General features: G+C 44.4%; 1 protein-coding gene across 10 annotated transcripts in view; it reads right to left on the bottom strand.

The window, feature by feature from the left end:
- Positions 1 to 8,737: 8,737 nt before the first annotated feature.
- The window catches only part of EIF4G3 (eukaryotic translation initiation factor 4 gamma 3), a 96,742-nt gene continuing 84,245 nt past the window's right edge, over positions 8,738 to 21,234 (bottom strand). For 9 of the 10 annotated variants that reach the window (XM_065738237.1, XM_065738242.1, XM_065738239.1 and 6 more), the window contains 9 exons: positions 20,250 to 20,365; positions 18,559 to 18,731; positions 16,366 to 16,491; positions 15,364 to 15,445; positions 13,455 to 13,553; positions 12,386 to 12,532; positions 11,381 to 11,462; positions 9,750 to 9,896; positions 8,738 to 9,229 (listed from right to left, as the gene is read on the bottom strand). In XM_065738237.1, the coding sequence (XP_065594309.1) occupies positions 9,048 to 9,229; positions 9,750 to 9,896; positions 11,381 to 11,462; positions 12,386 to 12,532; positions 13,455 to 13,553; positions 15,364 to 15,445; positions 16,366 to 16,491; positions 18,559 to 18,731; positions 20,250 to 20,365 (1,154 nt within the window). In that variant the 3' untranslated portion in view covers positions 8,738 to 9,047. Of the gene's footprint in view, positions 9,230 to 9,749; positions 9,897 to 11,380; positions 11,463 to 12,385; positions 12,533 to 13,454; positions 13,554 to 15,074; positions 15,142 to 15,363; positions 15,446 to 16,365; positions 16,492 to 18,558; positions 18,732 to 20,249; positions 20,366 to 21,234 lie in introns of those variants that run through there. The other variant, XM_065738241.1, reaches the window with a different exon arrangement.

Below are 21,234 nucleotides of genomic sequence, written 5' to 3'. Positions count from 1 at the left end.
AACTCCTTCCCATTGCTTCATTCTTTCATCCCTCAAGCTCCATGGTCTTCTATAGCTTCTTGTGCTTTGAGAAAAAAATCAAAGATTCCCTGAGAAGCCTTCCTCAAATTGGGCAGCACCTGTCTACTGTTTCTTCTCTTAAATCCTGTTTCTCCTTGAATGTGTATCTGAGGAAGGTAATTTGGGGTTTGATGTAACCTTGAGACTAAGACAAGCTGTAACAGAACCAGCCTGTTGTTGCTCACAGCCTGATTGTGCATTTGATGGGAGTCAGGCTGTGCCTTTTTAAGTGTATAGCCACAGCCGTTAACTTTGCCAAAAACATTCCATGGAAACTTACAGAGGCTCTGAGCAGGAACCTTGCTCTTCTGCCTCAGAGTTTCTGTTCAGCAAGTGCCATGCCTAGCTGTGAAGGGAGAGCTGATGTTCTCAACACAGATAACAGGGAATGGTGTTGAGTGTAACTATTCCCAAACCATGGCAGCATTTAACTAATCTGGGTCTCACATTAATATGTGAGGGACCACCTGGGCTGAATGAAGCCCCGCTGCAGCATGCAGAAGTAGGAGGTGATGAAGGGTTTGTCTGCTTTATGAAACTGTGTCACTATTCCCACAGGCCCTGGGAGGGTTCCTGACTTTTAGAAGAAATGATGTCATGTTCTTTAACCACAGCTTTTCACTTCGTTGCCATTCTGTGCATGTTGGGCTACTTTACCAACTATACATCTGTAAGATGGCCAGAACAGCTTAGAATTCTCTTCCAACTTAATGTGTGTGCTGTAACTCCGTGCAAAAATCACTCCATTTCTGCTTTCCAAAAATGCTGCTTCTCTGACACTTTGTGGCCGTCCAGACAGTACCTTTGATCTCTTTATTATTTATCAGCCTCCTAATTATTTTTTCTCCATGCTTTTCCAGCGAACTGTTCCACATCCATGGCCACACCGTGCCATCTCCATGACCTCTGTTGCTGCCCCTGTAAGAGCTACCATGCCCTGTCCAATTTTCCAAATATTCTTTTCATCTGTTCACTTTAAAACTTGCCCATTAATTTTCATATTAATTCCTAACAAATGAATAAAAATATGCTTAAAAATAGCAAAGCGTGCTCTCTTCTGGACCCATAGTGGATTTTTATGCGTGGCAGAAATGTACCTGCCACTGAAACTGGCAGAAATTTGACCATAAAGGACCTTGCTGAAAAATGCTGTGGACTAAGCAGCCTCATCAGGCTGCTGCTTTTCTGAGATGCCCTAATCTGAAATAGATCCTTATGATAATGAGGCAGATATGGTCATCACTGAGATCAATGTCTGGAAGTTGTGACTTTTCCATCACACTTCTGGCATCACGGTAGTGATGTATTTTACCCCAAGCTGGCAGGAGAAAATGACAAAGACAATTTGAAGTCAACCAGCTTGGCATTTCATCGTAGGTAAACACACGTCTCCCAAAGCTGTGTCCCCACAGTTAGTATCTGGCAGTGGAAATGTGAGTACAGGTACAGGTTGGGGATGAGCTGCTGGAGAGGAACTCTGAGGAGAGGGATCTGTGTGTCCTGTGGATGACAGGTTGGCCATGGGCCAGCATGTGCCCTGGTGGCCAGGAAGGCCAACAGGATCCTGGGGTGCATTAAGAAGCATGGCCAGCAGGTCCAGGGAGGTGATCCTCCTCCTCTACTCTGCCCTGGTGAGGCCTCATCTGGAATACTGTGTCCAGTTCTGGGCTCCCAGCTACAAAAAGACAGGGATCTCCTTGAAAGAGTCTAGTGGAGGGCTACAAACATAATAAAAGGTGTGGAACACCTCTCATGAGGAAAGGCTGAGAGACCTGGGTTTGTTCAGCCTTGGGATGGGATCTGATCCATGTCTATAAATATCTAAGGAGCGGGAGGCAAAGGGATGAGGCCGGACTCTTCTCTGCAGTGTGTGGTGATAGGACAAGGGGAAATGGCCACAAACTGAAGCATAGGAAGTTCCACACAAATGTGCGTGGGAACTTCTTCACAGTGCAGTGATGGAGCACTGGAGCTGCACGCAGAGGTGGTGGAGTCTCCTTCTCTGGAGACGTTCAAGACCTACCTGGATGCCTACCTGTTCAGCCTGGGCTGGGAGCTGCTTTGGCAGGGGGTTGGACTCGATGATCTCTGGAGGTCCCTTCCAACCCCTACAGTTCTGTGATGCTGTAATTCTGTGTGAGTGCCTTGTTAAATTCCTCCACTCTCTGAACCAAATACTGTTTCATAATGAAATTGGTTCACAGCAGGCTGCAGTGCAGAGCAGGCAGCGGCTGTTCCTCTCAACCAGACAGGTAATAACTTACTGTCAGAAACACCTCCCAGCTGGGATGCTTTTGCAGCTACAAAAGCTCATTTTTGGCTGCTATGTGTGCACTGCATGCCCCTGCCATCAGCAGCACGCCCAGCATATTCAGTGGCCTGGCTGGACTGTGCCTCCACGCTGGTCCTGCAGCCATAACAGAGCAAGCAGCATGCCAGCAACCCTTGCTGGGAAAACAAAACCCTTGGGCTGAGCAGGAATTTAAGGCTTTTTTGGCGATAGCTCTTGCTTGAAGCATGCAGTCAGATCTAGTACTGGCTCACTTGCCTCTCCATGGGAAATCCTGTCAGCTGGCTCTTCTTTGACATTTGACACCCACAGTCCAGGCTCCTGTTCAGATGAACTACCTTGTGATGCTGGAGGCAGCCAGATGAGTCAGATGCATTCACCTTTCCTTGGAGGATGAGCAAAACACTGAAGTCCTCTGTTGTGCAGAGAAGATGTGTAAAATTCCTCATATTTGATTATTATATTGCATGAAAAAAGCATCTCATTGAGCTGATCCCAAGGCAGGCACTAATGCTGTAAGAAAGCAGTTCAGATGAAGCAGCTGGGAGGGGTTCCACCAGCCCACTGTTATGTTGAGCTTTTGTGACAGATCACTAGAATTATTTCTGCCCTGAAGACCCAAAGCAGAGCTGTTCAGCAGGAGAACAATGCCATGGACTGTGCCCATCACCACAAACTGACGTGGCAGCAGTGCCACAGCTTTGTGGAGCTCTGAGCACCCGCTCCCTTCTTATGCTGCCTTGTTCTGATGCAGTACGCAGGTTCCCAGCACAACTTGGTCACACACAAACAATCAGGAGGTGGCCGGGACAGACAGCTCATTCATCTAAGGCTATTTTTAAAGGCAGAGAGCGTTTGCACACAGCATTATTTCAGAATAGCTTATTCTCACACATTGAAATGACCCCTTTTCCTCCACAGGCAAGACCCAAAAGTATCAGTTGACATCATTTTTTTCAGCTCTTTCCTGGAGTGCTGTAGTAAAACACTTCTAACAGTGCACTCATCCATGCTTGTTAATGCTCTGCACTCATGAGCTTAGAACTGCGCTTTGTGACAGCATCTGCTATTAACCCTCACGGGGGGCTGGAACAAAACAGCCAAGCATGCAAAAGTTTTCTCCTCTCACACGAATACAAAGATTTCCTAACTTCCTTAAAGCACTGACTGCCTTCCCTACAACCCCTTCCTCCCTTCCAGTTTGCAGTCACAGCACAAACATCCCTGCAGCTGGGACAGCAATGACACAGTTGGACAAACTCCCCTTTGGAAGGCACTGAATGGAGCAGGAGCTGCTTTTATTTCTCTCTTCTTTTCAGTGCAATTTAGCAGCTGGAAACGAGGGAGAGAAACCAGCACCACATGACCAAAACTTTCCATAGATCACGGTCAGGGCATTGCTACAGCTGCATTTAAATAAGCAGGAGTTATTTCAGAAAACCACAATTCCATGATTGTTAGGATAGGCAGTATGCAGAGCCCCCATGGAAAATACAAGGGTAGAAAACTTCTAATGAAGTTTCCTCAGATATGTGTAAGGGTTTAGTCATGCTGCTGGAAGCTGAGTGGGCTATTCAATCTAATAATCTCTCACTTGCTGTGGTTGCTTGTCTATTGCCATGCTTTTTCTGCTATGGCTCCTTGAGGATTATCTATCTGTGGAGCAGCCACACAGCCCTGGGGTTCTCAGCCTCAGGCTCCATCCTACAGTTGCTGAAGTGTGTGTGGCACTCAGGCCACACGTCAGAGCACTGCTTGGGGTTTCTATCAGCACGTGGACTCTCACGCAAGCCTCTGGGTTGGCACCTTATTAAAAGAAAGTGGCAGGTGAAGAGCTGGCACTTCTGCTGATGTTATTTGGCTGGACATGCTGCTCAGCTGCCCTAGGGTTAAGTAGCAGCAGTGGGCCAATGTCTTCCAAAGAGCAGAAAGGCCAAGCTCTCTGCCAGACCAAGCACATCATGTGGGAGCTCAGTGCCTGCCAGCCTGAACTTCTGCCCGGTGCTTCCTCCTCACTGAGGATGACCACACTCCCACCTCACGGCACTGCACCACCAGCACATCTACCTGTGGCCAACAGCCACCTCGCTCACAGGGAGCTGAGTGTCTTGAGGTTGCTCTGCAGTTATCACCATTTCCCTGGTGTGGTCTTTAGAAAAGCTGTGAGGGCACAAGAGGGTTCTGGGATGTCTGTCTGATTCTAAGCTCCTGCTTAACAACTGAACCCTCTCGCATCTGTGAAACAAATCAAATGCAAGTGACTGGTGCCAGGGGCACAGCTGTACTAACTTCTCTGCTTCTGACAAACCAGCCAGCTTCAGGTCCCTTTGTCTGCGAAAAACTCCTGCTGGAACTCAACATACAGGAACCATCACAGCCACCCCTTTGGCAAACAGATGCTAGCATCTGCAATTGGCTTTAAGGAAGGTCAGCAAGTTAATGGGGATTTTTAAGAGGCCCAGTTTTGCCTTTCTCAGAGGAAACAATCTGTATGTTGGAAACAAAAGCTCTGGGTCACAGAGATGCAGCGAAGACCAGTGACTTGCTACAAGCTTAAATCTGCCTTGTGCATGCTGGAAACCACCTCTACTGCCAAATTCCTTTCGAGTTTAGCTACCAGCTCCCCCACCAGGGAGTGCTGGTCCTGGGCAAAACCACGTCCCTGCACCTGCCCTAAGTGGCTGTGGCTGTTCTCAGGACAGCTCTCACTTGCAGAATACCTGTAATATCCCTGTCACAAGCTGTTGGGAGCTGCTGCCTCGTTTAGAAATGGAAAGCACCCAGGTGTGACCATGAGTAGCACCGTACCACAACCCAGGCACCTTGGGCTCCTTGGCTCCAGCACACGCAGGCACAGTTTTATAGGGAAAAATATGTAGGCAGAGCTGTACCCCGAGGTCTGCTTGAGAAAACAAGGCTAAAAACTGAAACGTGGTAACACAAGAAGGCAGTGCAAGGTCTGTTATCTGCGTATTCCCTGACCTCGGTTCCTAGAAATGGCTGATGCAGCCCTGGAAACACTTTCCTAGAAAGAAACCAGCTTTAGGCACACACCTGGCCTGGATATTTTGTTTGACTGCTTCAGGTTCAGGGACATTTTCAGCAAGAAAGGCAAACAGAGACCTAAGCAATGCATCTGCTCCTCCTCGCCTGCGCCTCTGATAGCACACACACAACAAGAAGGGCTCCCAGCAGTGGAAATGGCTTTTAATGCAGCTTTTTCCTGCTGAGCTGCATTAACTCCCTGCCATGTTCAGAGCCTGCCCAGACACTGCGGTTAATGCTTTGTAGGACCAAGACTGAAGGGGAAAAAAATTAAAGCACATTAGGGGATATCTGCTGTCCTACCTGCTTATTGCTGTAACAATAACAACATGCATGTGTGTAGACTGAGGCTTCTGCAAATCAATCACATAAGAAGGCAACTTCTTATGATTAATTACCCTCCTTTCTGTTCCACGCATCTCTTACAGTTTTTAACACCCTACAGGGAGGACGTGTTGCAAAGATCTTCAGGGACCATGGCTACATCTGTGCAGAATTAAAAGGCAAACAAAAAGCAGCTTCAGCCTGCAGGTAAGCAAGCAGCATGTGGCAAGCAGAGCAAGGTGGGCAGAGGAAGCAATTCTGGTCCAAGTCTGGCTTCAGATGTGCTCCTTCAGGTGATATTTGTGAGAAGCTGAGCCTCAAGGCAATGCATCCACTGCTGGAGGCCTAAGTCTAGTGCATACACTTCTCACAGCACTCCATGTACAGCTTTATTCCTCTAGCTTAAGAAGATATGAAAATTCCTGCATTGCAAACACACCTTTTCAGAGCCTTTGGGTAATTCTGAAAACATTCTGAAAACCTCTGAAAACTTACTTCCTGCTGTAAGACATTTACAAGGGCAGGTTCCCACTCCACAGGCATATTTACTATTAAAGGCTCAAACAAGGAGGGGAGAGACTCTTCTCCATTTACATGCTCACTGTTGCCCTCCCTTCCAGCCTATGGTTTTCCAGCTCCTTCAGCCTGAAGATTCAAGCTCCCCCAACATCCCTGTCCTGGCACACTCTTATTCACGTGAGTGTTCAAAGGCTCTAGCAATTTCTACCTTTCTGATTCAAGGAAATCACACACACATCAAAAGTGGCTCTGGCATAGGACACACACATTCCCAGCAGTACATGAACACTGCCCATCCTCCAAGAGAGAATTCATCAGGTGTGAGCGCTGCACAACTGAGCAGATATTTGGCCTAATTTATACACAAACTTGCACCTTCTTAACTGAACTGTTTCACTGCTACCATCACACACCCACTCTTCTTCGGGGTCAAAAATTAATTTTTGCAAGAAGAGCACACACACAGCCCACAGCTTTACAAAGCCTTGCCCCAGCAAAGTGCCACAGAATGGTGAGCCCCAGGTTGGAGGTGAGGGGAGCAGCTGCAGATGAGGAACTGCTGGGCATCAGACAGCCAGATACATACATGTGCATATATTAAGGGTGAGAATTCCTTTTTCTTTTCTTTTCTTTTCTTTTTTTAACAAAACATCAGAGAAAAGTGTTTTATTGTCGCTCAAAAAAAAAAAAAAAACAACAAAAAAAACCCAAACAATGCTCAATGCTCTAGTGTTTTAGGTTTTAGGCCATGGATTCTCTAGCTCAGATGCATTGCATGAAACACAATAACAGGGAAAGTGTCTCTCAGACATCTCCCTCTCCAGCCACAAGCAGGCACCCTCTTCCCTTCCCTTGGTGATCAAGTAACATCCTTATGCAAGCACAGCAATTGTTTACATGTGAAAGTAAGATTAGGAAAGTATTTAATATATTTTTTTGCCTTTTCTTCCCCCCACCCCCCCTTTTTTTTTCTTTTCTTTTTTTTTTAAGATTAAAAAGAAGCAATTTAGCAGCTGGAAAGAAAAAAAGACAGCATCATGTGAGCAGCTAGTGCTGCACAGACCACCAGCAAATGCTCCACAGGTTACCTGCGGTCCACGGACCACAGTTCACATCTTAGGGCTTCACAAACTCAGTGATGGCAGATGCTTCTTCACAGTGAGAGCCAGCAGGTCATCTTTGGTTGTTGGTGGGAGACACCCAGGAGACTTAATGCACTCAGCAGCAGCAGCTCGGTTAGCACTCGGTGAACAGGCTTCAGGCAGGGTGGGCAGGGCTGGGAAGAGCACTGCATCCCCCGTTGCTCTTGTTCCACATCTTGACTCTCGTAGGTCATGCTCCTTTTCACCCTTCTGGGTTTTTGGGTTTCTAAGGAACAGCAGGGCAGCCAGCAGGTGTGGAAGAGAGTGCTGGGGGCTGGGCAGCAACAGATGCATGAGCCACGGAGAGGGGCTATTGGGGTTCTCTGCTCCAACAGCTGCAGCCTCTGGAGTCGCCGTGTCACAAGTCCACAGCACAATGCCACTGTTCCAAACTGCACTCACATGGCTGAAGAAACAGGCACAGCCCTGCAGACACCTCCAGCCTCAAAGCAACCTGCTGCGAGCCAAGGACGGAGTGCTGCAGCAGCCAGCTGCCACTGGCCATTAAGTTCTCTCTGCAGAAATCATCTCCCACGCAGCAACCCCCCACTTTTTGTTGCTGTTGTAAAAACAATTGCTCTCACCCCTCTTTTTTTGGTAGACACACATACATACACACACTATATGTACACAATTTGGAACCGAGGATCTACACAATGAAAGGGAAGCCAGCACCGCTGAGGTGGTGCGCACATTCAGCAGCTGTCAAAGGAGAAGTCATTTTACTTTCTTTTAAACTTGCAACGTTTGTCTTTATTTTGTTCTTTATATTTTGAAAGTGAAAAGAAACAGTATCGAGTCAATTTCTTTTTTTCTTTTTTTTTCTTTTTTTTTAAATATTTGTTCTATGTATTTACAAGCCTTAAAGTTGCTCTAAAGGTTTTGAAAGTATCACTAGTACTGTTTTTTTGTTTTTTTTTTTCCCCAGGGTAGCACTGTTCTGAATGAGTTATTTTTGGAGCACTGTGGTCCGTGGCCGTTCTCTCAAATTCACTTCCTTCTGATCCAAGGCAATGCACTATGTTCTTTTCTGAAGCGAGCTGAGAGGCAGGCAGAAAAATCTGATGACAATTAAAAAAAAAATTGATCTCTTCCTCATCTAGCTTACCCCAGCACCCTTGAGAAGTTTTGTCTATTTATCATGCTTTGAAACAAAACTGAGGTGCATATGACGGGGAGGGAAATTTATTTATCTGCTTTTGTTCTATTATACAATTTGTTTACAGAAACTGCAAATTTAAAAATTACACTGGCATTTGCAGTCCTTAAAATAATAAATTAAAAGTTTTAAACTTTTTTTTTTTTTTTTTTTTTTGCTAAACAGGTTTGTTTTGCTTTGTGTTTTTATGAGTCCTTGTTTAAAAAGAAAAGAAAAAAAAAGATTAAAACAGAAAATATTTTCTATAAATAATACATGTATTTTGGTTTAGTGCTCCTGCCAGGTTCGAAGTTTACTGTTTTTTTCAAGTACCTTTTCTTTCCTCTATGATCACCTTTGTGGTTATCTATTGTTACCTCTCCCACTTGTGCATGTGTGGGGGAAGGGGGGCTCTGCACGAGAATTGGCCTTGCTGCACTGTGACTGGCGAAGACGTGAAACTTCTTAAAAAAATATTTAAATTGTTTTTTTTGTTTTGTTTTGTTTTGTTTTTCCTGTATTTTAAGTGTTAATTATCCTCCGACTCCTCTTCGGCTTCCCGTAGCCATGTGAAGAACGCTGTGACAGATTTCAGTGCTACTCCTTTCCCGTTCTGCTCCGCTGGGTCCTTGCTGCTTTCCCACTTGTAGAAGGCATCCTCTGATATCACCTCCTCATCATACAGGCAATCGAAAAACATCCGCAACAAATCTGCAATAATGGAATCAGGGGAGAAAACATCTCTCAGGACTGTGCAGTTTAAGCCAGCAGACAAAGACGTGGTTACAGATAAGGGGATTAATGTGGCATTTAATGTAGGAGAGGCAGACACAAGTAAAAGATCTGCCCCTGAGTGACTGCTTCCTGGCTGCTCAGACACAGCTGAGGGGGAAGGCAGCTCCCTCCAGACAAGGGTTAACCTTCTACTGTTATTTTAGTCCTCTTTGCATTACAGAGATTTTTGTTTCTGCACAGCTGTTTATAGGAGCAAGCAAAAGAAAAGCCCACCTCTGCCAAGCATCTGAGGGGCTGCAGTTCTCTAAAAGCTGGCATCTGGATAAGCAGAAACCACTGTACACTGTGTTATCTTATCCGCCACGTACAAAGGTAAAACTTTGTTTTTGTTGTCAGGAAAAGCACTTCTTTCCAGACTCTACTGCCAGACATTAGCAGAAGAAAATCTTCTGTAGGCCACCGCGGTTTAAATCCCCAGTACACAGACAACACTTACTAGGAGGCTGATCAAGTTTTACTATTGATGCTTGTAGTGCATAAAGTGCTTGTAGTTCCTTCTCTGTGTCTGAGTCCAGGTACTTGAGTAAGATCGGCACTCTCTGTTTGATAACAGCAGTGTCCACACGGAAGCTAGAAGAGTCCGCTGAAGGGAAGAGAAGAAAATTGGGCCAGCTGTGCTAGATGGCAGCAGAAGTAAATCTTTTATCATCTTTATTCAAACAGAAATCACAAATACCGGTTAGCATGGAGAGACAAGAGGATGAGAAACAATAAGAAGTATTTCTGATCAAGGCTTTTTCTGAAAGTCTTGGTTTTTACTGATCCCCAAAGGCAGCTGCTACCTGTAGTGATCCTAGCACTAATGAGCCTGCCTCAGCTTAACTTTGCAGCACAACTCATTATTTTATTCTTTTCCACGGACAGCTGCATGTCCAATGATTGAGAGCTAAAATTGTCTAGCTAAAATTGTCCAATGTCTAGAGCTAAAATTTCAGCTATCTAAAAGGCTTTTAGGTAACTTCATTTTTCTTTCTTTCTTTTTCCCTGAAAGTACCAAAGCATAAACAGAACCACCAGTTGCACACTGATGCAGGAGACCAGGAATACATAAAAATATATGTTAGAAGTTCATCAGCAACACAGATACATTAGCAGCTTTGTAAGTAGATCAGACAACACAGTTCAGTGAACTTTTTTGACAACAAAAGAAAAAAACCCTCTATTACAAGCAAGGCCAAAATGCAGAACAGAAAACATTTCTGATACACCCCCAGCAAAGATTTGTCAGGCAACTCTCCCAACACTTGTCAGAAAATCCTGCGTCACATCTCCATTAACACTAGTGGCATCAGAAAGGTTTTGTGCTGCGTCTTTCCACTCCAGCCTTGCAGTGAGATGAAGTTCAGTCCATTCTTTCTGCTGAGCCATGACTCTTACAGATAGGAGCAAAAGTAGGTGCTTTACAAGCACAGTTTTTTTGCCTTACCAGACGCCAGGAGTAAAATTAAAGAAAACAACTTGAACTGACCAGTCTGCAGAGCACCCCTGAGGCAAGGCTGAGGCTCATGTGTCTGACTTAGGAACCCGCCTCCTCTATTTCAAACCATGCACTGCAACTGCTGTACCTTCAAATAACCCATACAAACACATTGCTAAAAACACAATGTGCTTTGGACATAAAATGATTAACAAGGCAGCAATACAAGCTGGCTTCTGTTCTGCAACCCACGTTTCCAACTCACACGTGGCAAACTGTGATCGTAGAGTGCTCACACAAGCTTGCTGGCAAAGGAGTGGAAATGCTAATTACCTTAATAACGTCTAGAGCATTTTCACCTTCACTAGAAAAATCGATGAACCTGGCATTACTCAGAGTCACCTGAAATGTCTGCTCATGCAAGGTCACTGGGCCATGCCAGGGTCCCAAGCACTACACAACCAGGGAAGCACCTGGCCACTGCAGGGGAATGGATGTCTGCTGTTGAACACCAGAGTTCAATCATGTTCAAAAATCTTGCATGATAAAAAGCAGTTTCAGAGGGAAGAAAAAAGTGATATAAACTTGAAAATAAGTATATACTAACTCCTTGCAAGTTTGGTATGGTGTTTACATTGCTAGTTACTCACCTATAATAGCTGCTTTACAAACTGCTGTCATTAAAGCTCTAAGGAATGTAGGTGAACTCATCTGGCTTTCATCTAGATTAGCCTGAAATCAAGAGTAAATGGACCAGTTAAAAGCATGTTGGTGCATAAGAGGAACCATTTCCAAATTCTACTGCTGGAATTTGGCAGGAAGTGGAAGTTCAACAAAAGCTGCTGCAGTAGGAATCCAATTCACCCCCGTGCAAAAATTCAACTTTACCACTTATTTCTTGAAAACAGCTCAAGTACACCAACATGCAACAAAAGTCCTCCTATGACCAATGTATCATTTAATTACTCACATAACTCATCAAAAGTTTCAAGAAAAAAAACCCATGAAACAGTAATAGAGTAAAACTTGTTGCTTCTACATCTGCTGTGAGCTTTTAAAACACATTTTATAGAATGCTCCATGGATGGAGACTTGTTTGCTCTGTAGAAGGAACTCACACGATGGCTGTATAACTTGTCCAGGACTACAAGGAGAGCCTGTGGGTGTCCTTAGATTTTCAGAACTTCTTTCGTTCTGCTCTCTGATTTTCTAACAGCCACAGAAAACACCATTTCTCACACATTCCTCCAGCAACAGAAATACCTGGAATGAAGCTGACCAAAACTTGGCTGTAAGCAGAGAGCTAACTGAATTGAGTTGAGTACCATTTCAGGCACAGGATTCAAAATAGGCCTTAAATAATGCAGCTGGAGGGCAGAGCCTGGTCCAGTCAGAGAAATACAGGTGAGAGCTGTAAATGCTCTGATAGTTTCCCACCTTGGCAGAACAAATGCAGCAATGAGGAAGGGGCTCTGTGCCAGCTATTAGATCTTACAAGCTGTCTCCTGGCAGTTTTCGTCCCAGATATCTCGGGCCTAGCACTGTATAAATGCAAGAAGACCCGAGAGACTGTAGAGATGCTCCTTTAGATAAGAAAATATTTACAAAAGCAGTTAATGAACTGTGTGCCCGGTGGGTGAAAACAGCCTTTGTACCTCTACCCAGTCAAAGATTTGTTCATCATTCGCCTTGTCCTCAACAATGAGTTTTTCTAGCTGCTTGTTCAGCTCTTCTGTGGAGAGTTCTTTCTCTGAAAGTGCTTCTGAGGAACTGGAACAGTCGGACTCTGTGAACTCCAACTTCTGCAACATCAGAAGCAATGATGAGAGTTAGTTAAATAGATTTTTCTACATCAAGTTATGCCAAGTTGAGGCAGAAAGCCACACTTCATTGTTTTCCACATTTTTCAAATGCAAAGTTAAGGCTGTAATGATTTACATACTTTCTTCTGTTCCAAACACTACAAAGCATTTTACAATAGTGGGAATTTCATTATCCAGCAAAAACAACCACGCATCCCAGAACTACTCCAGCCCTGCACAACAGGAGTGTGCACAAAACAAAGTGCATGCTGCTCAGCTCTAACTTCAGGGAGCTGGAATGCAATTACCAGATTCAGAATTTGCTCAAAAAATCTAATGCCAACTAATGCCTCAGTTCTTGCAAAACATGACAGAAGATCTGCAGTGTCCCCATCTATCGTCAGGCTTTGGAAATCCATTTCATTTCCTGCAGCACAGTACTTCTTAAGAGCTAAAACAGGGTAGTGAGTCACTTGGAGCCACCAGGAAAGACCTCCAGGTCCTTCATAGGAGCACAACAAGTGGCTGCAAGGTGCCCTCTGTCAGCCTTTGCTCCTCTTTGCTTTGAAGCCCTCTGGGATCATAATGCAAGGTGAGACCAGCAAACAAATGCTATCATTTGTTCTGACCCTTCTGCACACAGTCTGTCTTGCTACAAAACTCATTCCTGAATTCCCACCTCTGTTTTGGAGAAATACATCTATGAGCTGAAGCCAGCTGGTAGGAGATGCATGCCTGGGGTCACAGAGGAGAACCCAGTCCTGCTGGCATTTCAGAAAGAGGTGCTGAAATCATATAACCTCATTTCAGAGACTCTTCATCCTGCTCTTACAGTTGCTATGGGATGGAAGGGGATTAACAAATGGGATATATACAAGTCAGTGTGGCAAAGTCATTAAGCAGAGGCTTGTTCTTCACTCACTTGTTCCATGAGAAAGGTATGTACATCCTCCCCTTCAGGTAAGTAGTCCTTCCAACTGAGGCCAGTCTCCCTCCATAAGGCTCCCACTTTCTTATGGCTCTAAAATACAAACAGTTTGCCCATTTGAAAGACTTGAGAGACAGCCATGGGAGCTTACACAAGCTGGAGTGATGCAGCTGTGTCAGGAGAAATAAAGAACCATTCAGCTACAAACAAGATGCCTAGCAATAATGTAAAAATGTCTGGAAATCCCGTGCAAGAGAAACCATATACACAATCCTGCCACAGGTATATGTAATTCGTAAAGTGGTTGGACGCCATGGTGATGGGTAATAAACAAGGCACAATGTGACACATGGGGTTTGCAACAGCTTCAGCCAGAAATTACCTAAGAGAAAGGACATGCCTGAGTAAGGCACAGTTTCCTATGGCTGCAGGGCAAAGCTGGCAGACAGAGGAGTGTGGTTCTTCTGACCCTGTCAGGAACTTCTGTAGCACATTCCACGCTGCCCTGACATGAAGGCACTGGCAAATAAGCTACTTCTAGAAAAATATTATTTACGTGGCTGTTTTCTGTTCACAGATCAAACCTCCAATTTGTGTACAAAGTACTCAACTGTTCAACTTTGAGAATCTGTTGCAAACTTTGAGGAAAAGCTCCTTTGCAGCACACACCGTACAGCCTAAGCTGTGCTGACCTTTTGCTATCTGCCTAGCATTGCGTGGATAGAATTCTGACAAGAACACAATCAGCTCTTTTCACCCAAAGGCTTTGCAAAATCACTGACTTAACAGCACCTGCACATGGAGGTCACTGTGTAGCCCAAGTTAAACACTGACAGAAGCAGCCCGATTTTCCATTTACAAAGCAGATTACAATCTTAAATTTCCAATACAGATTATTAAATGCTAATTGTGCATAATTTCTGCTACAATTCATCAGGATCTGAATTAGATGACTGCTATTGCAGGAAACACCTGACCTGAAATACCCAAGTTCAAATATTGGCTGGGACAAGAGAACTATAAAGCTATGATAGAAAGAGAAACCCAAGCTTGTCCTTCAGCCCCCAGAGCAGAGCAGCTCTCACAGAAGAGGAGAAAAAATAAAATGAAGTAACTAACTGAATGAAAAAACCCACTGCTTTCCAAATAAGCATAAGACAAAAACAAACCAATAAAATATCACTATTGGCACTGCTAGCTCAAAATGCTCTAGGAACAATCACTCTTACTTGAATGCATGCTTAAATAAAACCAAAAATAAAAGCGAAGGATTTTAACGTGTTTAAAATAGACACTATTCAAAGTGCAGTAATTAGCTGGATTAAAAAAAAAAGACAAAAATGGAGACAGAGTTATATAGGGAAACCACCAAACTGATTGGACACACAACTGTGAAATGTGTAAGAGAGCTCTAGAAGTCACAGGGTGAAAAGGTGTCACTACCCCCTAGTGATGGGTGAGTCTTAAGAGTTGGCAGGTTTAGTTTGGATAAGCACCCAGAAGTCTGAGAGGCCATCTGGAGCTTATCCGAACTCTCAGAACCTCTCCGGTCTGCAAGAACAGCTCTCTCGCAAGATTTCCGGCACTTGCTGTTTCTGGTCAGCCCAGAAATACCTTGAGAATGTCCCTCTTGCAGTATTTCAGCACTCTAGCTTCTGGAAGAAGCCAGGTGCAAAGGTACCTGCAAAAGGGAAAAGTGATGAGAAAAAAAAAAAGTTAACTTTATGGAACCTCACAAGGCTCGGTTTGAAACTGGGGATGAAGAAGCAGGTTTCCTAGGTTATCTGGACTGGCTGACCCATCCCTAAGTAACTCCAAGTGGGAAACGTGAGCAGGTAGGTTTCATGCATAGACACATACTTGCTGCCTCCAGCTCATAGGAACAGTACTCCTGGACACTTACCATTTGTTTGCATAGAAGGTGCAAGATTTCAGCAAGCAAGACCCCGGCTCTTCCCACAGGAAGTAAAGGTTTGCTAAATTCTCTAAAATAAAAGAACAAAGGGATATATTTGCATATCATTTCTTTTTCTTTCTTTTTTTTTCTGAAGACAACTGAATGCTCATATAACAGTATTCCAAATCTGGAATGCAAGGCAAGGGGTACAATCAAACGGAGGTAGGAAAACAGCTGTAACTTCTGTCAGGGATAAAGGATTTCATCTAGATAGCACAGCTAATAAAAAAGGCTTTGGTGATGCAAGTGTGCTTGGCACAACAGGGCTAATTAAAAATAATTTCTTCATTTTTGCTTGAGGTCAAATCCACTCAATTTCTGTGGGGTGCTGCATTTGGGTAGCAGGACCCAACAGCATAATAGCTTTTGTGGAAAAAAATTGTCATGATTTTCTCAATATACTACTTCCTTAAGAACAGAACCATTCAACTGATTTCTAGTTAATCCCCAGTGCATAATGAACTGTACAAAATAGAGGAACTCTAGTCCTGGGAGCAGTTTCCAGCCCTGCCAGCCAGGTTTGTGCCTGTGTTTAAGGCATTGCCCAGACAGCTGTTATTAATTCTGAGACATAAGGACACCTGTGTGACATCTCTCTCTCTCCAAATCTAATTCTCAGAGCATCAGCATGCATTTGAATGGCACTGACTGTACAGCATCAGGTTATCTACTACTTCAGCTGGAATAAACAAGATAGAAATACATTTATGGGTAAAACTTTCACCCTTTGAAGCATGGCTGAAGAGCACCTTCAAGCTTCCTTCCCACCCCAGCTTTCGGTGCAAAACCTAAATCCCAATGGATATGCAGCAGCTAACATGGGAAGGTGCACCTTTAATGCAGTCTGTCTTTCATCTACTGATAGCAACCATGCTGTGGAAATATGGCACAGCCAGGCAGACAGCTGCAGCTCAGCTGTCACTGAAAAAGAAGAGTAGCACTGCTTACTGTGTAAGTTCTCTCATAGAGATTCCTCCTTCTTTTAACATGGGGGTCACCAGCTCAGCGAGGTACAACCATATATGGGGTATATCTATGGCCATATCGTCTGCCATCTCCAAGGTATCTGAAAACCTTAAAAAAGAGAAAAGAAAAATGTCAAGCATTAAATACAACTCAAACTGACACTACTCCTGCAAAATAAATCTGCATTTTAAAAATCCTCTGTTAAAAACAAAAAGAAACCACAAAGACAAGAAAGAACACATCCAGCATGTCGTGCTTGAACATGCACTGAATCTGCCAGGAGCTGATTTCTTTAGGCAGTAACATGGAAAGAGCTCTGTCCTCTGTAAAATCAGCAGCTAGGGATGATGCATTCAGGAAAGCTTCATGGATAGTAGTTTTTATATCCCAGGAACATATTGTTTACTAACTAGTAAAACTTCACAGACAAAATTGCTTTTCACGTTCACAAGATCCATTAAATGGAGCCTTCTTAAAAAAAAACCCAGGTATTTACCAAAGAAGAAGCTGGCTTCTTCCTCCAGGAGCTACTTGCTTAAACCTGCCCAAGAATGGACATCAAGAACAGAAAATGTAGCAGGCTGAGTTACAAAACTCCCCAGCTCTGGATACAGTTGCCAGCATAGCTCAGAACTCTTTTTCCAGATTAAAGCCTGGTAAGGGCTTCGCTTTGCAGCCTGATTGAAGATGATCATTTTTCTGGTTCTCCTGTCTGTTTTGATCATGGTTCACTTCTTTCTTAAAAGCTTGAAGATTCTGGGGTCCAACTTCTAAGCAGAAGCTGTCTACTTTGCTTGGTTCCTTATGCCCTCTGCCACTAATTCAATTCTGGTTTATTCAAGTGCTCGGGCCAGCAACTGGTTTCCTGTTGTATGTCCCCAGGCCCATGCTGCGACCACCACACATAACCTCTAATTAAACAGTAACTGTTGCACATCAATAAGTGTAGTGGTTTTGAGTGTTTTTCTCATGTGCCTACTGGAAACCACAAAGGGCACTTGTCAACTGCTATCGTCCTCAGGAGCTGTTTTACTTTGTTTATGCTGTATTCAAACCACACATCCCACTGTTTCAACATGATCCCAGGTTACTTGGCATCACAATTGCTTGGACGTGCAGGAACAGCTCTAATCATAATCCATTGTGGAAACGTATCACTTCAGACAAGATGTCTCAGCCATCAGTGACTGCATGGACACGGACAGGTGCACTCCCTGTGCACGTATTTTCTTACCTCTGCTCCATACGGTTTGAACTTAAGCTGCCTAAACCTCTCCTAAGAGCCACTTGATTTCCTCATGATGAAATTCACTGCCAGACATGAGTGAATGGGGAACACTGCTGCTGCTGTCAGCAGCACCAGGACAAGATGTGATTCAAACCAAAGCAGCAAGTCAGGGCTAAATACATAGGAAAACAGCATCTGAGAGCATTACTTCATCTACCTGTTCTCCAGCTGCTTTTCATGGTTATCCGTTTTAATCACTGTTCTAAAGCTTAGCAAGGACTAGCTGGTACCTGGGAAGCTCTGGGAACACTGACCCTTTTGCAATGGGATAGCACTCAAATCCAGGCTGGGAGCACCAGATCCAGAGGCAGTTACCATCTGGGAGCTGAAACAAGCCAGTGGCCAAAGGTGATCTGAGGAAAGTCTATCCTGTCTGATACCACATCTGGCCTGCATGATCCCTCCCTCTTGGACCCTGGAGGATGTACCTACACCTCAGAGCTGAGCTAGCACTGTATGGGTGAAGCCCGGGACAGCTGCTGCTGCTGGTGCACAGTGCTTTGGATTACAGTGCTCCCAGGCACCAATGTCACGTCAAGATTTTTAACTCTTTCCTCCCCTTTTAATCACATTCAATGGCTAGCCAAAAGGCAAACACTGACAAATACACTGCAAAGCAGAAATCTAAACACACACATTTAAATACAGAAATAAATACATAAATACAAAAACATTTATGTTCATTAAAGCATTTGAAACAATTAAAAATGCACTAAAATATTTGTATTACTTGTAAGCACACCCAGGTGGAAATGCTCCCCCAAAAAGTACGTGTGTCGAGGGTAGGATGCCAACGCAAGGAGAAATCATTCCTCTCCAACACAAATAGTGCTCATCTGCACTGAACACCCAAGAAAAGCATTGCTTTCTATGCGCAGAATACAAACCCCTTGAAGAAATCCTGCTTGCTTAGCTTTCCTGACTGCACCAACTGATGTAATAACTGGCCCATGTGATCCCTGGTGATCTGACTCCTCTCCAGCGTCGACTCCACTCCCACTCGCACAAAAACAGGCAGCAGGCTCTGGGTGCTCAGCTCCTCCACGCACTGCATCGCTTCCTGTTTGGAATGACACGCAGGATCATTTGCCTGAGCTGCAAACATTGGGAGATCCCAAAACAAAACAAAAAGCAGCACAGGAGGATATCAGGATGTCTGCTGCCAGTTCAGGGTGTGCTGCTCAGCAGCTGGCACATGGCACGAGGGCTGTTCTAATGGCAGCTCAGATCAACTGCCTTTCAGTTTCACTTTAGAAATGAACATATAGTGAAGGTGCAAAGCAGAGGTGTCAAACCAGGCTGTGGAATCTCACCACAAATCACCACTGCAATGGCAAACGGGAATCAAAAAAAGATCAAAATTACACTGTGCAAGCAACAGAATTTTTAATACACACTCATGCTTCAGAACACTTCTTCACAGCTAAGTGTAGGGACAGAAACTGTCTTCTGGATGCCACCAAAATCCCTTTTATTCCATAACGTATCAAGCCAAGTGAAAAAGAAGACATCAGGTTAGCTTCACTACTAACTGGGCTGGTGGAATAGAAATGCCTATGTTACACCACCACACTGTACAAAGCAGCAGAAAACATGGGTAATGTTAAGAGGAAAATGTTCTTGGTATAAAGCTCCCACTTTCTGGCACGAACATTTTGCAACCCATGCAAATAAAACACTCCTAAATATAGACTGCCACAGCTCTATTCCTTAGCCAGGTGCTACATTAGCACAAGAGCTGGCCTACTAATGCGAGACAAAGCTGCATTTGACAGAAACTTTGTCACATACCACATCTGAAAGGGGCCCAGAATCCAACGTTATCAAGTAACGCTCACTGCATCAAGCTGCCTCAATCTGATGTACTCCTGAACCAGATGCACACATGTGAGCCCCAAACAAATCTCTGTAAGGATACTCCCCTTTCTGACTCTAATCAGAAACGCGACGAAATGCAAACAGCAATTCTGTTTCGAGGGTGCCAAGCCAGGAATTCCCCAGCACTGTCATTTCAAATTTTCTATGTTTTTAAATGTCATTTCAGCAAAAGATCAAACCAATCAGCTCTGCAGCAAATGTACCCCTTCCTGCAAACTTCCTGGACAGGTTAAAAATCCATTTACCCAGTAAACAAAATTGCAACCTTTAACTAGGAAGTGATGACAGCTGCTCAGTAATCTTCAATGTTTATTAAAACTACGCAGGAGTGGTTTGTTCAATATTTAGTACTGCTTTATCTGCCTCCAGATCAGAACAGCACATGCTTTGATAACTAAATGAAAACATCAGTTTATTTTCCCACTAGCTTCTCTGCTTCCAAAATTGCTGCTATTATGGAGCTGCTCAGTGATTCGTGACAGATACACATACATCTTGCTGCTTACAATACACAAACTGGCCCATTTTCCCTGCTACTAGCAAGGCAGAAAACACCATGGAGCTGCTGCACCCAGACCTCACCAGATCCCAGTGCTGCTGTGATCCCAGGAGAACTGGGTACTACTGTTTCTGCAGGGAAACATCCTCAGGCCCCATAGCTGCAGACTTTTCTGCTAAGCAATAATCTCGTGCTGCTTACCTTAAAATCATTAATATGCAAGAACTCATCAATGATAGATTTGCATTTTCTCTCAATTTCTTCCTCTGATAGCGAAGGCTTCTCTTGAACTGGAGCTGAGGGAGCTTCTGGCTTGGCTGGTGGAAGCAGAAATACAGCATTTGGGAAAGAAAAATCAGAACTGTTTCCAAAGATGATGGTTTGAAAACAGAAGTCACAGAATCAACCCTGCTGGCTGGCCAGCTGCTGTCCACAGCAAGCTTTACTGCAATAACCGAAAGACAGTTTGCAAGCAGGACTGTGAGGACTGTACAGGGTGTGCTTCCTGGCTCACCATCAGGCACGCATCACTTCTTACTTGGTTACAATCTCCCTTCTGCAAGCACCCAGTAACTCTGTAAAGTAGTTTTCTGTAGAAATTGCGTAGTGAAGCGGGATGCAACACCTTCAAAGCACTCTATCTGCATTAAATAATCAAACCTGGAGCTGTTACAGCAGTTCTGAGGGTACACTGTACCTTTAAAACATGCTGTGAGTAACATTCTCAAACCCCCAAATCTTCAAGAGCAGTGACTGTGTGCTGTGCTGTGGGGGTCAAGATGTACTGCTCACCATTCCTATTCAAACAGCAGATTATGGATGCTTTATGTGCAAGAAGGAAAATCCAGTACTTATTGCAAAAGCTGTGTCCATAAGGAATGTAATCTTAAATGTCCTCAGTATATCCCTGCTGGTAAATCAGGATCAAAAAGTGGGAGCTGCAGCTCTGACAAGGTGACAGGCTGTCCCAGTGGATGCTAGCACCATGCTGCACTGAGTCCTGCATGAAACCAGGGCTGGCAACGAGCGGAGCAAAAAGCTCTACCTGGGGATTCTGTCTTCTGAACAACGAGTTCCCTCCTCTGCTCTGCTCTGGGGACAAGCCTACATCCTTGGCAGTGCCTACAGGCTGGACCCATGATTCGTTTTATCCTCTGGTTGTGCAAATTCTGTAACCAGCTGGGGA

This window comes from Cyrtonyx montezumae, unplaced genomic scaffold (assembly GCF_038088225.1).
Source record: "Cyrtonyx montezumae isolate F1298 unplaced genomic scaffold, pur_monq_1.0 scaffold_21, whole genome shotgun sequence".
Lineage (NCBI taxonomy): Eukaryota > Metazoa > Chordata > Aves > Galliformes > Odontophoridae > Cyrtonyx > Cyrtonyx montezumae.
Note: the sequence above shows the minus strand (reverse complement) of the source record. Positions and strands in the feature narration are given on the sequence as shown.